This window comes from Oenanthe melanoleuca, chromosome 2, assembly GCF_029582105.1.
Source record: "Oenanthe melanoleuca isolate GR-GAL-2019-014 chromosome 2, OMel1.0, whole genome shotgun sequence".
In the NCBI taxonomy this organism is placed as follows: Eukaryota; Metazoa; Chordata; class Aves; order Passeriformes; family Muscicapidae; genus Oenanthe; species Oenanthe melanoleuca.
Window position 1 is genome coordinate 37,337,711 of NC_079335.1, and position 19,667 is coordinate 37,357,377.

General features: G+C 42.2%; 1 protein-coding gene across 2 annotated transcripts; it reads right to left on the bottom strand.

Moving 5' to 3' along the window:
• Positions 1-1,400: 1,400 nt before the first annotated feature.
• SDCBP (syndecan binding protein) lies at positions 1,401-17,213 on the bottom strand. 2 transcript variants are annotated; one of them, XM_056486024.1, is made up of 9 exons: positions 16,501-17,213; positions 12,054-12,135; positions 9,125-9,203; positions 6,489-6,595; positions 6,015-6,173; positions 4,864-5,039; positions 3,494-3,665; positions 2,851-2,942; positions 1,401-2,119 (listed from the first exon to the last, which is right to left on the bottom strand). In XM_056486024.1, exons 2-9 carry the CDS (start codon positions 12,102-12,104, stop codon positions 2,065-2,067), a joined length of 891 nt encoding a protein of 296 aa, XP_056341999.1. In that variant the 5' UTR covers positions 12,105-12,135; positions 16,501-17,213; the 3' UTR covers positions 1,401-2,064. The 2 variants fall into 2 exon arrangements, with proteins under 2 accessions (XP_056341999.1, XP_056342000.1); XM_056486025.1 differs by lacking the exon at positions 16,501-17,213 and adding an exon at positions 15,278-15,374.
• Between the last annotated feature and the right edge of the window lie 2,454 nt (positions 17,214-19,667).

Consider the following 19,667-nt stretch of genomic DNA (forward strand, 5'->3'; position numbering starts at 1 on the left):
CCTGCTTTTCCTGCAAACAGGAAAGCTGCAATTAGCTACAGATGCTGACAAGGAAGTGGAAGATGAGACTGTTTATTGCAAACTGCCAAGCTCTGAAGTGTTTGCTTTGCTTTTTGGTGTGATCTCTTAAAATCCTTTGCAGTAAATGCCCCTTAAATGGGCAAGCAAAAAAATAATTAAGATGCCACAACCCCCAGACCAATTCTGGATTCAAGTAAGTTCTGAAGGAATAGCTAAACTGATTTCCCCAAATCTATCTTTACAATATAATACCTCTGAAGTATTATTACACTGAAGTTCTTTACTTTGACTTTTCATGCTGCTCCCAGCTATGAGGAAGACTGAAGTTTAGTAATGCTAGATTTCATAGCTGAAACCTGGAACAGAGCAGAGGGGGAAGAAAATAATAAAAGGGCAATCACTAAACTTCAAGTCTCAGTTGAACATGCCTCTAACCCATTGTGGTGGGCTGATCCCAATGATCAGCTGAGCCCTTCCTGAGCTGCTCACTCACTGCTCCACAGCAAGAGGGGTAAAAGACTCAAAAGGGCAAAAGCTATGAAAATTTGTGGATTGAAGTAGATGGGAGAAGTAAGCAAAGGGAAAATAAAAAGTGGGGAAGGAAAAAAAAAAAGTGATGCAAAGGTAATCATTCCCCTATTCCCCCAGCAGACTGATGCCTTGGAAAGATTCCTCCCCAATTATTGCTGAGCATAATGTCAAATGGTGTTGAATTTTCCTTTGGCCAGTTTGGGTCAGTGGTCCCTGCTGTGCTTCTGCTCCCTGGGGGCAGGGAACAGAGTGAGAAGCAGGAGAGACCTTGACACTGTGCACATACAACTCAGCAAACATCCTGCTGTGTTATCAGCCCTGCTTTGGTCACAAGCCTCCAACACAACCCCATATCCACTCCTGCAAGCAAACTAACTTCATCCCAGCCAGACCCAGCACACCCAGCAAGCTGCAGGCAGTTTTACAGTGAAATTGCAACTCTACAGTTAGTACATCTTGTAGAACAGCTGGCTGCTATTCCCTATGTTAAGCTTAAGGTGTAAAGAATCCTAAGAGGGCTTGGGTTGGAAGGGATTTAAAGGTGATCTAGTTCCCAACTCCCAATCATGGGCAGGGACACCTTCAAAACTTTGAGGGATGAGGCTTCCACAGCTTCTCTGGGCAACCCATTCCAGTGCTTCACCACCCTAACAGTGAGAATTTTTTTCCATTAAACACATCTTATTTAAACTAGCCCAGAGCTACTGTTCCATAACATTGCAATGTTAAAATGAGTAAGCTTTGTAAAATGTTTTACACTGCATTTCCTATCTTAGTTGTTGGCTGAAACTGACCTTGATAAAACAAGCCTGTTTTAGCTCATCTTAAGTATGTACACACACAGGATGTAAAGTTTTGGTCATTTATTTGGTTATGTCTGAATCCTTAGAAGAACATGGTTAAGGCGAGAGATAAGCATATTAGTTACAATTCATATAACAAGTAATAAAAAGATTCGAGTATCTGTACACTACTTTAATTAACCCTTACTGACTGATGCCTTGAGCTATATTCAGCTAGGTGGCATTTTTGTGTAAACAGTATTTACTAGAACAAAAAATTAACTAGTACTAGCCCTACTTCTAATACACTATTTCAAATCTACTCTTGCAAACAAAAAGCAGTAAAAATACTCATTTGTCTTAGACATACAAAGCACACCATTGTCCTGGGTAACAACATGTAGCTTTGCAAGTGATACCTGGTTCCTTTAGTTGCAATGGCTTATAGTAGTAGTAAGCTAAATAAAAGACCTACAAAAAGAAGTTGTAACACAACTGAGATTTCACATTTGTCAAGCATGTAAGGCTGCAAGTTTTACAGTGTGTGAAGACACGAGATATGTTGAACGGTGACATTCCCAGCCATTATAGATGCAAATGCCTGATGCAGCATATCTTCTCTCAGCCTCCAGAAAGGCTCATGTGCAGAGAAAGAGATCACTGAGTATATTAGCCCAAATTTAGTGGAATCATCATTATATGTATGTACACACACATCCATGGTGCAAGTTTAGACTTCAGGAATAGAGTGATCCATCAGACTCTTCATGATGCTAGTTGCCATCCTAAGGAAAAGGAAAAGGCATTCAGGTTTGTAAGAAAACTACAGAAGACCACTCAAGCTTCTGCTCACAATAGCTGTGTCATTGCCAGCCCTTTAAGACAAACCAGAAGCTGGACTTTCACTCCACTATTTTTGACAAGCTACAGACAGCTGCACCAAACTGCACACCCAGATGAAAAAGAAGCCCACAATACTCAACACCTCTATTAGCATCTGAGCTGTGTTGTTGGTATCTTTCAGGGTATGGGCATGTGTGCAAGCAGAGAACAAGGGAAGGAGAGGGAAGAGAAGGAAAGGTGGCTGTTAGACTGAAAACTGCTTTGTAGAAAAAGGATAGCAAGCCAAGGAGGTTGAACAGGAAAAAAAAAAAAAAAAAAAAAAAAACCCAACAGGAATTAGTTGCACTACAAACAACATTTTAGTTACAAGGTAACAAATACTGGTAGTATCCAGTTCTCAGAAATTCAGGCTCAGTCAAAAGAAGTCTAGAAAAAGTTTTTTCTAGAGTCGAAAAGGCAAAGGATCATCACAAACATAGAATAGGTTAAAAACAGAAAAACAGTACTAAGACACACCAATTTGACCAAAACATCAGATTAAACAAATTTCAGGCACCCCCACCCCTCTTTCAGTCTTCAAGTAAAGTTTGTAATTAGATCTTATCATGAATACACTTTATAGTCACTGTCCACTCAATTATAATTAACACCACACCTGCTTTGTATTACCTACCTCTTTATTATATAGTCATAAATACTGGAAGGCATGACAGTGATGGTCACTACATTTCCAGCTGTTGCCAAGATGTCAGCAACCTGCGAGTCCTGTTAGTAAACAAGAAGTCATTTGAGCAACACAATTCAAGCTGACTAAGAAAGTTCAAGAGCTTTTTCTAGACAAATTTCATGTGGCTTTGAGACCCCCTGCATCCCAACTCCTTGTTTGGAGCACTCAACCTTCAGGACAATTCACTGAAACTGGAACACCATTTTACAGATGTTTGGTTAGGAGTATCTTGCATGAACTGACTAGAGAAGGGACACAGATGTCATCCACAATTCCTGCTAAAATTCAATGCAGGTTGGAATAAGGAAGCTTACCCTTCATTTTGCCAGTAAGGTTGGACTACAGATAAAAACAGAAGGCCAGCCTTGCAAGGTAGAGGCAGAGAGGATGAGAATAAGCTGCCCTGACAACCAATACAAAACTGCATAGAAGCCCAAAACATCTATGTCTCTCCAGTCAAGTCACATCATGACTGAAGTCATTATTTTATGAACACTAAACAAAATATTACAACCTTTTCCCCCCTCTCCAAAACACACTATACAAGCATAAAAAGCTATCCACAGCCCCCACACAGTAGTTATTTTACCTTCAACCCAATTACATTCTGGCCATTAATTTCACAGATGTTGTGCTCTGTCAGGAGTCCATTTCTTGCAGCAGAACTGTCTTTCACTATTGAGGTTATTTTTCCATTCTTGAATATGAAACCAACATGCCCTGTGCTGTCCTTATGCATGGTAATAATTCGTTCAAAAGGTCTAAAAAGACATTTAAAATACAAAGCAATGACTTCAGTCTACTAAACCACAGAAAAAACACATGCTATTTTAGCATCTTTAGCTTATAAAATAATTGTACTCTAAGGGGCCCATATGTTTTCTATAATGAAGTTGTTTGGTTTAACTTCATTTTGTTAATACTGTTGTATTAAAATATACTTGTTTATAAATCTTACATGTTTTCCCAGTTCTACAGATATTTCACCACAATACAAAAATCCCATACAGTATCCACTCATCCACTACCCCAATCAAACATCCATTAAAAATTAAGTTCTCTACAAACATTTTAAGGTCAATAAAATAGCACAGATAGTTTTAACAACTGTAGGTAGACCACAGGATTCTGAGAGTACAAGGCTTCCCCAACAACATTTCTACTGCTTTGGGGACAATAAACCTTTAAATTGTGTCTTTAAAAGGCAGCAGGTACAGGAAGGGGATAGCATGTTGGGCACAGAAGTGGTAGACAGAGCAGGGAATTTACTGCCACAGTATTTTAATTCAGTGTTTGAAGTAAATGCCCTGATCAAAGCAGCTGCCCTCCACTGAGTCAGGCTTGCTTCTTAAGCAAGAAGGAACATGGAAAAAGCTTTGAGGCATATACTTAGTCACATGAAGTATCATCTGTCTTCTTGCAGCCTACAGGCCTTATGTTGAATCTGGCCTGTTGTTACTACATACAATTAGCTACAAGATCATTATTTTAAAAACATATTGAGTCATCAAGCATGCTTTTAGTAAAACTGGCATTAATCCTATGTAAGCAATAGAGGTCACAAGAAAAGCTATCATGCTACATAAAATGCAAATTAATTAATACAGCAAACATTTTGTTACTATCTTTTATTGTTGACTTTCACTTAAGCTAAATTTAAAAAATTGTATCTGAAAAAAGCACAGAACTCTTCAATTCAGAGTTTAAATTTAACTTGTGCCATCTCTCACTCACTAGTTTATCTTGGAAAAATGTTATGCCTCATCATGCTCGGGAAGTTTACAAGTTAGGAACCACTTTGATTGTTCCCCACAACAGGGAACATTTCTGAAGACCTTTACTACTGAAGTACATGGACAAACAGAGTTTGTTAAACCTGCTCAAGCAAGGGGAGACCCCAACCCCTGAGAATTACTCAGAGATAGATAATGGCAAATCCATATCTGCAGCTGGCTTTACCTGTCCCGAATGATCATTGAAATCCTTTCTGCAGAAGCCTGTTTCAGAACTTTATGTGCTTTATCGGAACTCCATCCTGCACAGTTTTCACCATTGATCTGCAGAACTTGGTCCCCAAACCGCAGGCCAGCAAGGGATGCTGGAGAGTTTGCCTGGACTAACTGGACAAATATACCCTACAAAAGAGGAAAAAAAAGGGAGGGGAGTAGAAGGAGAAGTTCTTGCTTAAAGAGGAAGCCCAGTCACAGAACACGCAGCCCCTAAAGTTTCCCATTCTACACAATATCTGCCAAACAGACAAGACAGAAGGACTTGCTAATTATCTCTTCTTAAGGGGCACTTTTGAAATTTCAGTTTCTTTCTAGATGTACTTAAGTCCGACAGATAATTAATGCCAGAACAAAGTTCAAAACCAAGCAAATCTGTCTAGATCTCTAAATATTAAAAATAAAAAAAACATGAGCATAACATTAAAGTCTTAAGCAAAGTATTTACCCTTGTCTATTCTAACAGATATTACAAAATTTTTTCTAGTCAAAGTAGCCCTAAAAACAAAGTAAAGCATATCAAAGCAAATTATAAATAACATCTTTTGGAGCGAGGGATGTTAAAAAAACCAACACCACTTCATGCTACTCTAAGAAAACCTCATTTTCTGCATAAGAAGAACTACAGAAAACCCTATATGCTATCATAAGTACAAATTCTTTAAAACATTCAGATTAAATGGCTTAAATAGTTTAAGCATGTCCAATAAAAAAAGGAGATGGTTCTAAGCTGTGGGCAGTTTTCTGCATACTGCTGAACATTAAGTGCTGCCCAGTGCTTCCACAAAGGTAAAGGCAAGAAGTCCTGAACTGATAAAAAGTATTTCAGCAGCCATGGAAGCACAAGTTCACACTCCAAACTGAGACAAAAAATATTGTATGTATTTTTCAGGTCTTATAAAACACATGGCATTAAACTACAGCTGTAAATTCAGATCCTAGTCCAGAGAGCTGGAAATCTAGTTACAAGTCTAATGAAGGACTTAAAAATTCTGCTAACAGGTAAGAAACTATTACACAGAAAACTATTTTGTGACCACACACTAACTTCTAATATAGTCCAGCAGTAAAATCTCCAGAGGCAAAAGCAACTTCTACACTTACATTATCAACAGACTTAAGGCGAAGTCCAATTCTGCCATCTTGATCTTTACACAGAATTGCTTCACGGATGCCTTGCTTAATTTCTGCTCTGCGAATTCCAATATCATTTCCAGTCACTGGAGCTACCATGTAATTAGTGGAAGGTCGTGTTACCAGTTGCTGATTAAAACAAAACAGCCAGACAACTTAGTTTCAGCTTTTAAGAACAACTGTAAGTCAGTTTGTATGAAGTGATATTTTAAAAAAACAACACACAAAATAAGCCACAACACCAGGTCTCCCCCACCCCCTCCCAACACTGGAAATGGACTGCTCAGTTTCAAGAACAGACTAAAATAGGCACTGTTACTTTAATAATTCACCTCTCAGTCAAGTACAGTACTCAGGGCAAATAATAGTCTGCTCTCTAGAATGCTAGATATACAATTAGTCTTTACACCTTTGTTTTCTAAAATATGCTTGACTGGTACCTACACCCTGCGGCTGAGCAGCTGCCACTGCTAAGTTTCTCTGCACCTCTTCCTCATTGAGGCTCAGGCCCATATACTGAGAAAGTTCTGGATACAATCTGGGGTACAAGCCTACAGGAGAAAAACAAAACAAAAATCAATATAGTTGTTGGTTTAACAGAAGGAGCAGTTAACTGCTTTTACGTGCACAATTACCTCAATAAATCTTATGCTGTTATAATTATTTAATTGGAAAATTATGACAGAAAACCCACTTGAATCAGAATTGTTATTCTGGCCTGGTTTAGAAGAGTAACCAGACAATTGGCAGTTCTGAGATAAAGAACTTAAAGGGTGAATAGAGTAACTGAAACTGAAAGTTCTTTACAACATAAGACACATGGTGACATGTTCCAAAACCAACACTGTGCTGCATTCCATGAGGACATGCCCTTAAACTCTAGAACTTCTGGGCAATTAGTGGAGAACTACTCTCTTCTCCACCCCAAATGAGATGTGCTGAAGAACACACACACAGACCTTCTACCAAGTTCAAAACAGCACTCACAAGAGGTATTCCTGCCAAGGATAGTCCAGATCCAAGGCATGGGAAGGTTTCTGCAGAAGCCTCCTGGTTCTAAGGTTCACACTACAGTCTGCTTTGAGTCTTCATGAAAAAGCAGCTGTCACTTTCTCACAGCTTCAAACTGAAGGAGCTTTATATATGCCTCTCAACAATCCAAAACACACAAAGCCTTTTAAATACCCCTCTATACCCAAGCAGAGAAAGGTGCTAGGGGTGGGAGGAAAGGAAGCTGAAGTGACAGACTTGTCAGACCTTGAGCTGAACAACTCTGAAAATAAACTTGATATTGCTCTTGACATTCCACAGATCATTAACTGGTGCATTTAACAAGTGCCAGTTACGAGAGCTCTTAAAAGTCCCCCTGACATTCTCACTAAATGAGTGGGAACAGAAAAGGCTACTTGGAGAGGGAGGCAGTGGAAAGGAGGGCTTCAGAAGCAACCAGACTCCCCAGTACACAAAGCTTAGGTTTCTAGTGTTCATTTATGGCTACAAATGTATAAAAACAGCTACTAAAAGAATCCATGTCTGACCAGTAATGGAAAGTAACTTTTCTGGGAAGGAGCAAAGGTCAGTGCAAGGTGAATGCCAGTACAAACAAGAGATTATTTTGCTCTTTAATAGGCTGCTTTGCATGAGAGCTGTCTGATCATATTTCTGGACTAACCTACTAGCTTATAGCGACATCAATACTGATCAACAAGCTTTTGATGAACAAGTTTTCTATTTTTGCTTGCTTTTTCAAGCCCCTGGGATTATACATAACACAGCACAAGATTTCTGCAGCTACCCAATTCTTCTGTTTTGTTCTTTAATAAAGATCACAACACAGGATGCACTTTGCTGGCTGAATTACATTCTCATTTAAAACAGAGAGTGCTCCAAGTAATGGAACACATGGTAGAACACAGAAAATCCTGATGGTGTAGTCTCCTGTTTCTGTCAGGACAGATGCTTTTCCAGTGGGTATGGCATATCCTATAGATGATGCAAGGCCTTCTTTTATTTGGGATATATTGAATGATTAATCACTCTTCAGCCACAGAATTTCAGAGCAATTCATGTACAAACTGATGTCAAAATTATGTTTTGGCTCCTGCTGGCCAAATACATGCAGGATAACTAGAACTATGGACAGCAGTAAAAATGCTGCCAAGACTGCTGAAGCAAACTCAGATCTAGTCCGTGAGGTTAGGCCAGATAAATACCTAATCCAGAAAGGATCTACCAGAGACAATTCCGGTGAGCTATGCAAACTCCTGCCTTAAAGTCACTGTAGACACAGAAGCACCCAGTCGAGAACCAGAGACAAAGTTCCATCCACCAACCTTTAATAACTGATCAGCCAGAGTTCCTGACCACCATTCCAGCACTGTTGCTGGTCCTGCTGGTTAAAGGTTTTAGGCCTTTTAGACCAAGAGTAATTTACTAAAGCAGAGCTCTAATCTCAAACATACCTGTGCACCTTTATGGATGTACATGTGCATGGGAAAAAAAGAAGGAGAAAGTACAAGCACAAATCATTCAGCTTTAGATCTGATAGATTTCCCACCACATATTTGATTCCAAAATCTGCTGGAAGCTTAATGTTGATTGCACAACAAGATTAAGTGCCAGCTTCCTGGGTACTTGTCTTGTTGACAGAGATTTGTCTTTGTCCCAAAGCAAACTCCTGTGTAGTGCAAAGACTCTGCCTCATGCTCTCCTCTAAAAGCTTACAAATACATATGTGATAAATAAGGACAATTAAGTGTCTGAGGTAAGAGCTAACAGAGCTCAAAGGTACCAATGTCAAATCTTGTCATGCTAGGCTCACTTGAAAAAGGTTGCAAAAAGAGAAGGGTGACTGCCTGCCACAACTTCCTTTTATAAGCAAACACTGTTTTTTTGACTCCTATAGCACCATACCAAGGTGGGTGTTGGCATTTCCAAAATGGAAATGTAAACAGGGTAACACTTATTTCCCTTTGTAAATAAAGTAACATATTCATAGCTATTTTTGACTGTACTGTTAACTTTAGGACTTCATAACTGCTTTCCACAACAGTAGGATACTATGCTGTACATGAGCTTACCTCCATCACTAGGAATTGGAGCAGAAGCTTCAGACAAGATTGCTGGATTAGCTGGATTTGAAGAAAAGGCAGTCTGAGCCTAAAAGCAAAGAAACTCACATATGTTATCTTGTATAAGAAAAAATAAATCTTAATTATGCAGGCAGGAGACTCAGTATTTTCTTCTTTCTTATACATGCTAATTACTATTCATCTTGAAGTAATGAAGACAAGCTTTTTATGTGAAATAAACAGCTTCAATACAACATGCTGTAAGAGTATCAAAACTACTTTGGCAGATCAACTCACATGTTCCTCAGAGACCAAGCTACAGTGATAATGCAGAAAGGCTTTCCTGTCAACCTGTTCAGTTTACATCATCAGGCAAGTTAAAAAGCCAAAGGAAACATTACCTTTGTCCAACAAAGCTTGTAACTAAGTTTTATGGCACAATCTTTGGCAGAGTATTTTGCAATTACTTTTTTCAGCTGGATAGCAGCAGTTTTACTTCTTCACACCATTTACAGACATTATTAGTGAGATCCATAGTTCTTTTCAGGTGTCAAGTTCTGTAATATCTTCTGAAAGAAGCAGACCTTCCTAGATGATTTTTCTACAGCACTTGCCACTACAATGAACACATTAAGCTTTATTTCTGTATTTCTGACTGGCTTATTTTAAGTTCTCTTATATTTGTGAGTCAGTTTCCTTCCTTCTCAATACATCAGCTCTATTTTTTGGCCTTGTGTGTTCATGACCAGTGAAAAATACAGCCTTAGAGAGGCCTCTTAAGCATGATGGAAATAGCTATCCCAGTAACTTTCCTGAGGTTGAATGTCAAAAGTGGGGGGGACTGGGGGAGGAAGTACTCAATGCATAGTGAAACATTATGCTGAACAGAACACATAAATTTTCTAACACAACATGACAGTCAAATTACTTCATTATGTTAAGGAAACACTTAAAAATAGAAAACTTCTCAGTCCTGTACACTCCAGGAAGTTGTCTTTAAAAAAAGTTTCACAGCAAGAATGAGTCATTATTTAGCAATATCACATGTATTTAGAAGCACAGGCTCCAACTCAAATGATGGACAAAAAGAGTAGGTTAGAATAATATTTAATGTAACAAATCTGTTTGTTTTAGCCAGCAGTCATTTGAATCTTACTCACTCATTACAGATACAGACATCTTTCAGCACTCTGCCCCCTTTTCTCCTAAGAATGCTCTCAGACTTATTTAAAGAGACAGCATTTTTATAATGCATTTTTTGGGAGAAGGAGATAATTTAGCCTTTGATACCAGCAGGTCCAGGCAAGGGATTCTGCCTCAGCCCTTGTGAGACCCCACCTGGAGTGCTGTGTCCAGCTCTAGGATCCCCAGCACAGCAAATACATGAACCTTCTGGAGCAGGTCCTGAGGAAATAATCACAGAAGCAATCTGAAGATGGAACGCCTCTGCTAAGAAAAGGCTGAGAGAGCTGGGGCTGTTTAGCCTGGAGAAGAGAAGGCTCTGGGGAGGCCTTACAGCAGCCTTCCAATACTAAAAGGGGCTTGTAAGAAAGATGGTGACAAACCTTTTAGCAGGGCCTGTTGTGGTAGGGTGGTAAATATTTTAAACTAAGAGAGGGTTAGATTTAGATTTATACCAGATATGAGAAAGAAGTTTTTTAAAATGAGGGTGGTCAAGTACTGGAACAGGTTGTCCAGAGAGGACAACCCACCCTTGAAGACATTCAAGGTCAGGCTGGACAAGGCTCTGAGCAAAGTGGTGGAATTGAGTATGCCCACGCTTGCTGCAGAGGACTTTTACCCAAACTATTTAGTGATTCTATGAAAAGTGAAAATGGAATGGCTTACTGATTACATTTATGACAATTTTCAACTGTAATATATAAACTCTAGCAGTTGGTTGATAAAAGGCCAAAGGAGCACATTCTTGGCTTCAGGCTACTCAATTTTTAGTTCAGCATTACCAGACTGTAGATAAAGGACTGTGGTTATATAAGAAGAATGGAGTGGGCGGACATGACAAGGAGAAATCCCAACATAGCACCCACAACTTCAAAAACCCCACCCCACACATACAAACACAGATGAGACAAGGCATTGCACCTTGGGACAGCACAGGAGAGTTAAGAAGCTGTTCTTGCAGTTTGCTTGATTGCTTCCCAATGAAAACAGCAAGAACAGAAGTAGCAGCCACCTTAAAACACATTATAAATCCTTGTTGTTGTTTCAACCAGGAAGGAATGCAGATTATGTTCAGGAAAAGGTAAAATGTTGAAGAAAGTAAGGAAACTTTTTGTGAAATACATCCATGTCAAACTTCTCATAGAGTTTTTAATCCATTAAAGTGTTTATCATTATTTTGTTTCACACATATTTAGTCCTCATGATGTCTAACAATAAAACTACCAATATTCTTAAACATAAAACGTTTGGCAGAAAGGTGATAATCTTGGATATACTGTGAGAACTGGCCACTACCATGAAACAGCCAGAGAACAAGTCTGATTCCAGATGGCATTAAGACAGCCAGTACTTCTTTTTTTTTCTTTTGTGCTCAATGACCACAATAACTTTCTGCCACAGATCTGGACACCGGGAATGAGATGCAGATGATTTATTAGTTTAGTCATCAAGTCAGAGCTGAAGTATGTGAAGAGACTGACTACATTCATCTACTTAAGACCATGTATCTATACTTCAAAACACCCAAACATATTAAAGACAAATGAACACAAATTAATATATAAAGCAAAACAAATATATCCAGGTGGTAAAATAAGCATTAATCATATTTGAGCAAAGTAAGCAGGTTGTCTTTTCCCTTTCAGAGTGAGATGGTAAAACAAGTTCTCGACTACAATTAAGTCTCCCCTTTCCTGGATTAAATATCAGATACACTACTGTCATCAGAACTCATTTTGTTTAAAGTCCACCATACCTGAATAACTTTGTCCACCTTCAGATCTTCTAGGGAAGGATAGAGAGACATTTTGATGAAGTGTTACTGGATAGAGGGCAGACTGGAAAAAAAACAAATGAGGGAGAAAACAAACAACAGGATTAGCTTTCAGATATTTACTGAGTTTAACTCCTTAATTTTTATGTTTAATAAATTAACCAGACTAATTGCTAAATAAGTGTGACCTGCCAGTCAGCAGTAAAGATATATGGCACTACAGATGAATTCCATTAAGACTACCCATCTAATCTGTTATCAGTAGCAGCCTTTGGCTAATAGGCTTTATTTAATATACTTAGCAATGTCAAAGTTTAGGTCTCGATGAGAAAACCTACATAGAGAAAAACATTTTATAGGAAGCAAAAAGAGACTTTGGGAGGCCAAGATGCAATTATGAGGGTTAAGAGGAAAAACCTAATCACCTTCCTCCCAACAGGGGCAGTATTTTATATACAACTGTGGAAGCTTCCACTGTCATCTAAAATATTTAAACACTTTCAACACTTCTAATTTTCCACTGACCTGCTTTTGGTTGGGATAGAACTAATGTTCTTCCTAGTGCTTGTGGATTTAGGATGAGAATATTAATAACACACTAATTGTTTTCATTGTTGCTAAAATGTGTTTATACTAAGTCAAGGGCTTTTCAGTTTCTCACGGCCTTCCAGTGAGAAGGCTGGAGAGGCACAAAGAGCTGGGAGGGGACGCACCAGGACACTCACCCAAACTGGCCAAAGGGATATCAAGTGGCATCATGCTCAATATGTAAACTGGGGGCAAAACTGGCCAAAGGCATGGGCATTGGTCAGCAAGTGGTGAGCAGTGGCAATATGCATCACTCATTTTATATATTCCAACTATTTTAATATTTTTTCTTTCTTTTCTGTCACATAAAACTACCTAATTACATCAACATGGGTTATTGAATCAACCCATGACTTCTCACTTTACTCTTCTGATTCTCTCCCCCCACCCTGCTGGGGCAGAAGGAACTAGCAAGCAATTTTGTGGCTCTCAGCTACTGGCTGGGGTTAAATCATGAGATCCAGCAAGAAGCCACTAGAGAGAATTGGCTTCCCATGTCCATTTGCAATACATTAATTGCAGAAAGAGACCTGTATAAACTAGGAAGATTCAGTCAGTGGTGAGTTTCAAAACACAGAGATTCCAGGCTGGCTCTCACGTGATGTTCAGAGAGCCCTGTGACAACTTATCAGGAAGTAATGCAAAAAAAACAAGGGGGGAAAAAAAGCCCTACGCAAAACCGAAAAATAAAATAAACCACTTCACATGATATTCTAAGGAACCATACTGACATCCAGCTCTGCTAGAACAAGTCACCTGAGGCTTCAGGAAATCCCTTTTTTCCAGAGCTCCTTAACTCACATCTCACTGAGATCAGCTGAACTTCTGAAACCCACAATAAAACATTCCACATCAGTACATGGGAACATTTTAGTGAGAGGGATGGAGAGGGACATAACCAGAAAACAACAAAATGTGATACAGTTTTGCATGTCACAGAAGGTACTGAGAACACAGTCAATACAGAAGTTTTATTAAAAGTTTTTTGTTTGGTATTCATTTTCTCTTCCAAGGAAGAGAGGTTCTTATTAATGTAGCAACTTAGCAAAAAATTCAGACTAAAAGTGATCATTGCATAAATCCTTGAGCTATTGCTTCTTTAAGTGCAGATATGAAGTCCATTTCTAAATGAACACCACACACACAGATGTGATACTGCAGTAGCACAATAGACATCTCTTCATATTACACTAAATTCATCAACAGCTTTTATGTTTGTTCAGCAGTGCCTAACAGCACCAGTATCATGTCAAACTGCAATTAAAAATTCAAAAAAAAGCATGCCCTAAATTTGAGAGATCTAAACTGTAAACATGGTCTTTATATTACACTAATTAATTGCCACTGACTTTTCTGATTAATTGTTGCAACTCTACCAAACATAGTTAAAGCCTGTAAACTATAAATTAAACACACCCATTTAAGGCCAGTTTGAAGTTCTGTTTTAATCCAGCATTGACCTGAAACAATGAAATGCGTTTGCTCATCCAAAATGGATAACAGCAAACATAAGTCCAAGTCCTGGGTCAGGTAAGTGGTTCCTGGATGTTCCATTCCACTGCTCACACCAGTCAAGGCACACACAGCATCAGACTTGGCATCTCCTTTTGTGCTACAGCTGCCCTGGTAGATTCAGGTGCTGGTCCCAGCACTGGCACATGTTCAAAGTCAGCACACCCCTGGCAGCAAGCAGGAAAAGAGGGCAGGCCAAGGACAGTGTGTTCCCAAAGGAGTCACCCCACAGCAGGGTGAGGAGGGGCCCAACAGCAGCACTTTGCAGGTGGTGATCTCTGGCATCCACAGAGCTGCAGAGCACAGCACAGGGAGTGCCTGGTCCCCTGCCCCAGTTACCAACTTCCATGGAACACCCTGGCCAGCTTTATTTCTCCTCCACAGACCAGTCTCTGCCCACAGTTACTTGGTTACATTTGTCAGAAAGGCAAATTTCCACTAGTTTATAGAGACGTGGACAGTGCTCTCTGTAGAAAAGCATCAGCAAAGCTGTACACACAGTAGAGTTCAGATTACATAAGACAACACTCCAGAAGTTTATCCTGCCCTTGACAACCCCTCAGCCTCCCCTCCCCAGCCAAGGGTCAACAAACCCAAGTGTTTGTCACCAAGGATCTGCTGAGCTGGCTCCCTCATCGCCAGTTCCTGGTTTTGGTTTTCCAGCTAAAGAGCCAGAGCAACAGTCACCACTGTAACTGCATTCAGTGAGCTCATAACTTTGCATATGATAACACAAATATCCCCCACGAGATAATGTGAGAGCCACAAGAATATCGTATTTACTTTAAAAAGGATTTTTATGTAACAATTGCCACTGTCACAGACCACCAGTAACTGCAGGAAGAACTTCTCCAGGACTTCCGAGCAATGTTATTCACAGGATAAACATGAATTTCAGCTGGTGCTCTAACGGCTTTAGGCACTAGGGAGTGGATACCACAAAACGTGAGTCACTACAACTCCTCTTCTGTCTTAAAAATGTACACCAACATCAGAATCACCTACCCCAATCATTTCCGTACTTCCACGTACTTTGAGGAGACCAAGTGTTTAGGGACGTAGAAGTGAAAACAAAAGAAGGGCATGGGGCAGGAGCTGTAACTCACCTGGCGACCCTCAAAACCTGGCAGTAAAGACCTCGCCCCCTCGCATACACTTGGCTGGAAAGTCTGACCGCCCCTGCCAGCACTCCCACTAAGGAGATCCTGTTTGCCAAAGGGAAGTACCGGGCCACCGATCAGGGAAGTATGAAAGGCGTCACTCGTGACAGCCTGAGCCTGCCAGCAGGAAGTCTCGAAGGTGGGAGTGATCCCGAACTGCTTTCGGTGGCTTGGCTGGGAGGAGACGCGCTTCCCGACGCATTCTTCAGGTCGGAAAGCATGAACACAGCACAGGATGGTCCTGCTAAACCCCAACCTAGCTAGCCTGTGGGGACTGCTGTCTTTGAAAGCACCAGCAGCCAAAACTGTGGGAGGGGAAAAATAAACCAAAACAAAAAACCGCATATGTCTTCCTCCTGTAGCCCGCGGAAAAAGTACAGCAGGCCACAAGGTTGGCACCTAGACTGGAACACTGGATCCCATTTCCAGAAATGAGAAGCTTACGAGCCCCAAAATTCATGTTTGAAGCAGATCGAGGACAACACCTCCCGAAGGTCAGGCCGAGACATCACGAAGCGAGGAACGGTTTCGTAAGGCACGTTCTCCACTATAACTCAGTATTTCCCTTCTGATACATATCTCATTAGCCTGGGAGCAATTGCCTCATTATGCGCTCAGCTCGGAAACCTGCTGCCTCCATTTCAGACCTGAAGCCGGGCTCGCCTGCCTGAAAAGGCCCGTCCTATCGATCACTCCACCACTGCAGCACCTTTCAGCCCGTCTCAAGAGACCTTAACACAAACGCCCGAGCCTCCCGGGCAGCGGCTGCGGAGCCCCCCGAGGGGCCAGCAGACGCTCCCACACCCTCGGGCCGGGCAGAGGCAGACACACAGGGCCTTACCCCGGCTCTGCTGTCCTGCCCGCGGGCGGAGGAGCCGCTGGGCCGGCAGCGCCCCGAGCCCGGCTGAGCCTTCCCCCGGCTGAGCCTTCCTTCCCCCGGCTGAGCCTTCCTTCCCCCGGCTGAGCCTTCCTTCCCCCGGCCGGCTGCGGGCGGCGCCGGCCCCGCAGGAGCACGGCACGGCTCCGCGGCCGGAGCGGGCACCGACACCGCCCTAGCAAGAGGCACAGCGGGGCCGCCTCAGCCCCCTCCCCGCTCCGCCATGCCCGGCCCGCAGCCCCCCGCACAAAGGGCCGCGGGGAGGAACCCCGCCCGCCGGCCCCTCGCTTACCGCCGGCCCGGGGGGCTGTTGGTTGCCGTCCGTCGGGGCCGCAGCACGGAGAGGGGCGGCAGCAGCTCCCCTGGATCCCGGCAGCGCCGCTGTGAGGGAGCGGGGGCGGCGGCGGAACTGGCGCGGGCTGCGCATGCTCCGGCGGGAAGGGGCCGGGGCCGGGGCCGGGGCCCGGTTTGGGTTTGGGTTTGGGTTTGGGTTTGGTCCGGGGCGCCTCGCTCCGCTCTGCCCGCTTTTCTCCTGCAATTATTAAGGCTGGAAGAGATCTTCAGCATCATCCAGTGCATCCGCCTACCTGGCACTACCGCTGTAACCACTGAACCACATCGCCCAGCGCCAGACCCAGACGCCTCTTACTTAACACCTCCACCTTACCTATTCCTGACCACTCTTACAGTGAAAAAAATTTTTAATATCTGGTCTGAGTCTTCGCTGTCTCAGTCTAAGGCCGTTTGCTCTGGTCCCCTCACTGCAGGCACCGCAGAAGAGACCGGCCCCCGCCTCAGCATCACCTCCGCTCAGGGAGCTGGAGAGCGATGAGATCCCCTCTGAACTTCCCCCTGAGATTTCTTTGCTTTTGTCGGGCTTAGACTCATTCGTGTGCCTTTAATTGATGGGTGTCGTCTTCATGAAGAAAAAGTACGATTTTCTGCTAATTTTCCTATATTTTTTCCCTGCTGTAACAAAGCCCTCTCCACTCGTGCCTGCCTTGTTCTGCGTGTGTGCCGTGTGTGGGTGAGCTGTGCCACACCAGAGCCGGAGTGATCACATCGCCTGTCCTGCAGCCCAGCACCTGCCTGAGCCTTCACGGGCAGGCAGCAGAAGCAGAGCTTTTAACCTGGAGAGGCTCCCCTGAAGAAACCACGATGTAAAGTATAGCAGCGACAGAGAAATCCCAAAACAAGCTCGGAAAGCTTTCATAAGCCAATTACCGTAATTACCTCCCTTTGCCTTGTTTAGAGTATGAACTTCTCTAGCATCAATTTTCGGTCTTTCCTTCTTCGTTACAATTCTTTGCCCGTTGTCAAATCTTGTTCATCATGCAGATAATGAAATGTGCTGATTGCCCTAGAGCTTCTCTTCACCTAAGAAGCCAGAGCATTCAGTAGAGTAGCTGAGCAGTGCTCCAGCACGTAGGAAGGTCTGCTTCCACCTACAGTCTGTTTCTCCTGCCCTCAGCCACTCCCAGGAGTTGCCAAGCTCTTCTGAGAGAAAGCTTAACTCATTACCCCAGGAGAAATCAAATCCACCAAAAAACATGAATGCTTTTCTGCTGGTCAGTGAGCTGTACTAGCAATAAAAGGCTCTCTCAAGCACAAGCATGAGCCAGAGCAAGGGAGTGTGTGGCTGGGAACAGGAGAAAGGAGGAAGAGGAAGGAGAAATGGAAATGAGAGGGAATGTCGTTTCACTTCATTCTGACACTAACAGGCTGTTTCATTTTTTGAGCTGCCTGCACAATCACAACCCTAGTTCAGCTAAACAGAAATTTTGTTGCACTATATATTTTTCTGTTGCTGTTGCAGTATATTTTCCAGTTCACGATTCTCTCCAGTTGCCAACATCTTTGGTGAGCACCACAGGGACTAGGGTAGCGGCACAGCAGTGCTAAATACAGAGGAACAGCAACTCTGGCTGCTCAGGAGGCTCCAGTTTCTATATCCAATAATCAGCCAGACCTGGAACCTTCCTGCATGCCACTACCTGAACCATTGGCTGCTGAGTCATTCAGCTACAGGTCATTAAATACATATAAAGTGAAATCTTGGGCTTAGGATATAAGTTCACAAAAATCCTGTGTTATGTGTCTTCTGGCCCAGGAGGAAGGGAGGGAATCTACCTCTGGTTTAATAATGACAGATGATTACTGCTTTAGAAGTGCAAAATTTTCTATGTAGCCAAAGGAAATTTTAACATAAGTGCAGTGAAAGTTTTAAAACTGTGCTCAGACAAAAATTTCTTCATCCTGCAATGAGCTCAGTGCAGTGAAGCCCTGGACCCACCCTGCAGAATGAAGAGCACTGTGGTGTTTGTGTAGCATGGAAATTGCAGGTGTGTGACTGAGAGTTTTCCAGTGCAATTCTGCTGGGTGCCAGTGCTGACAACTGAAGGGTGGTTCTGTCTTTTGGTTTGACACTGAATGCTCCTCTCATTGTGAAGGCCTTTCTTCTCTCCAGAAAGTAAATTGTTATTTGCTGTTTTCTGCATTACTTTATATCTCTGTAGTCTTTCAAGACAGGCTGCTGTAATCCAGGGAGCAGCCTTTTCCAGTGGATATCAGACTTGCACTGTCAATGCAGACTCCCTGATTTTACCCACAAGGCTGTAACAGTTGTTAATTTTCTTTATGATGTCCTAGCCCAAACACTTGGTTCCATATGGCTTATTACTTGTTGAGCATACAGTGTGTGCCCTATGACAGATACATAATCTAAGAGCAAGTAAAGTCCAGGTTATGGGCAATAGCTCTGGCACCACATCCACCTGCAGGACATCCACTTTGGTATCAAAAGTGAATTTTGTCATCCTCATCTCCCAATGTCTTGTGAAACATGATTTCAATAAAGATTTTGAGAATCTATTTAAGGCTGTTTCTTCTTGCTTAAGAACAGCTATTGGAGAGAGAAAGATTACTTTCATACTGAAAAGCTTTCTCAAAATTGTTCATTTAAATGTAGGAGTAAAACATAATAAACCAGAAGGATAATTGCTGAAAAATGGGTATGTCTAATCTGTGCAACCAGTGCAGTTTGGCATGTCTCAAGGTCCTCATCCTTCAAACACACAGACCAAAGACAATTCCAGCTACTGGTCTAGTCTTGTTTCCTTCCTAGGGAAACCAAATCTTGGAAGGGGGTGGCACATGCCTCAGTCACACTGTGACATAAACTGAGCACCTGAGGCAAGGGAGATACTTCTGTGCCCTGGAGCTTAGAGGGGAGCAGAAGAAGGGCCAGACCATATCTTTCTAAGAACTGCACTGAGACTGGGGAGCTGTAAGGAGTCAGAGGTGAATTGCCCAAATAAATGCCTCTAGATTAACTCCTGAGGTAAGTGCATCTATTGTTTGAGAGAACTGAAACAAATAGAGAAGTTATTATTCTTTAAATTAGAATACCCATGGGCAAGTGTGATAATTTTCCATCATCAGTGTACTGTTTGTGGGTTT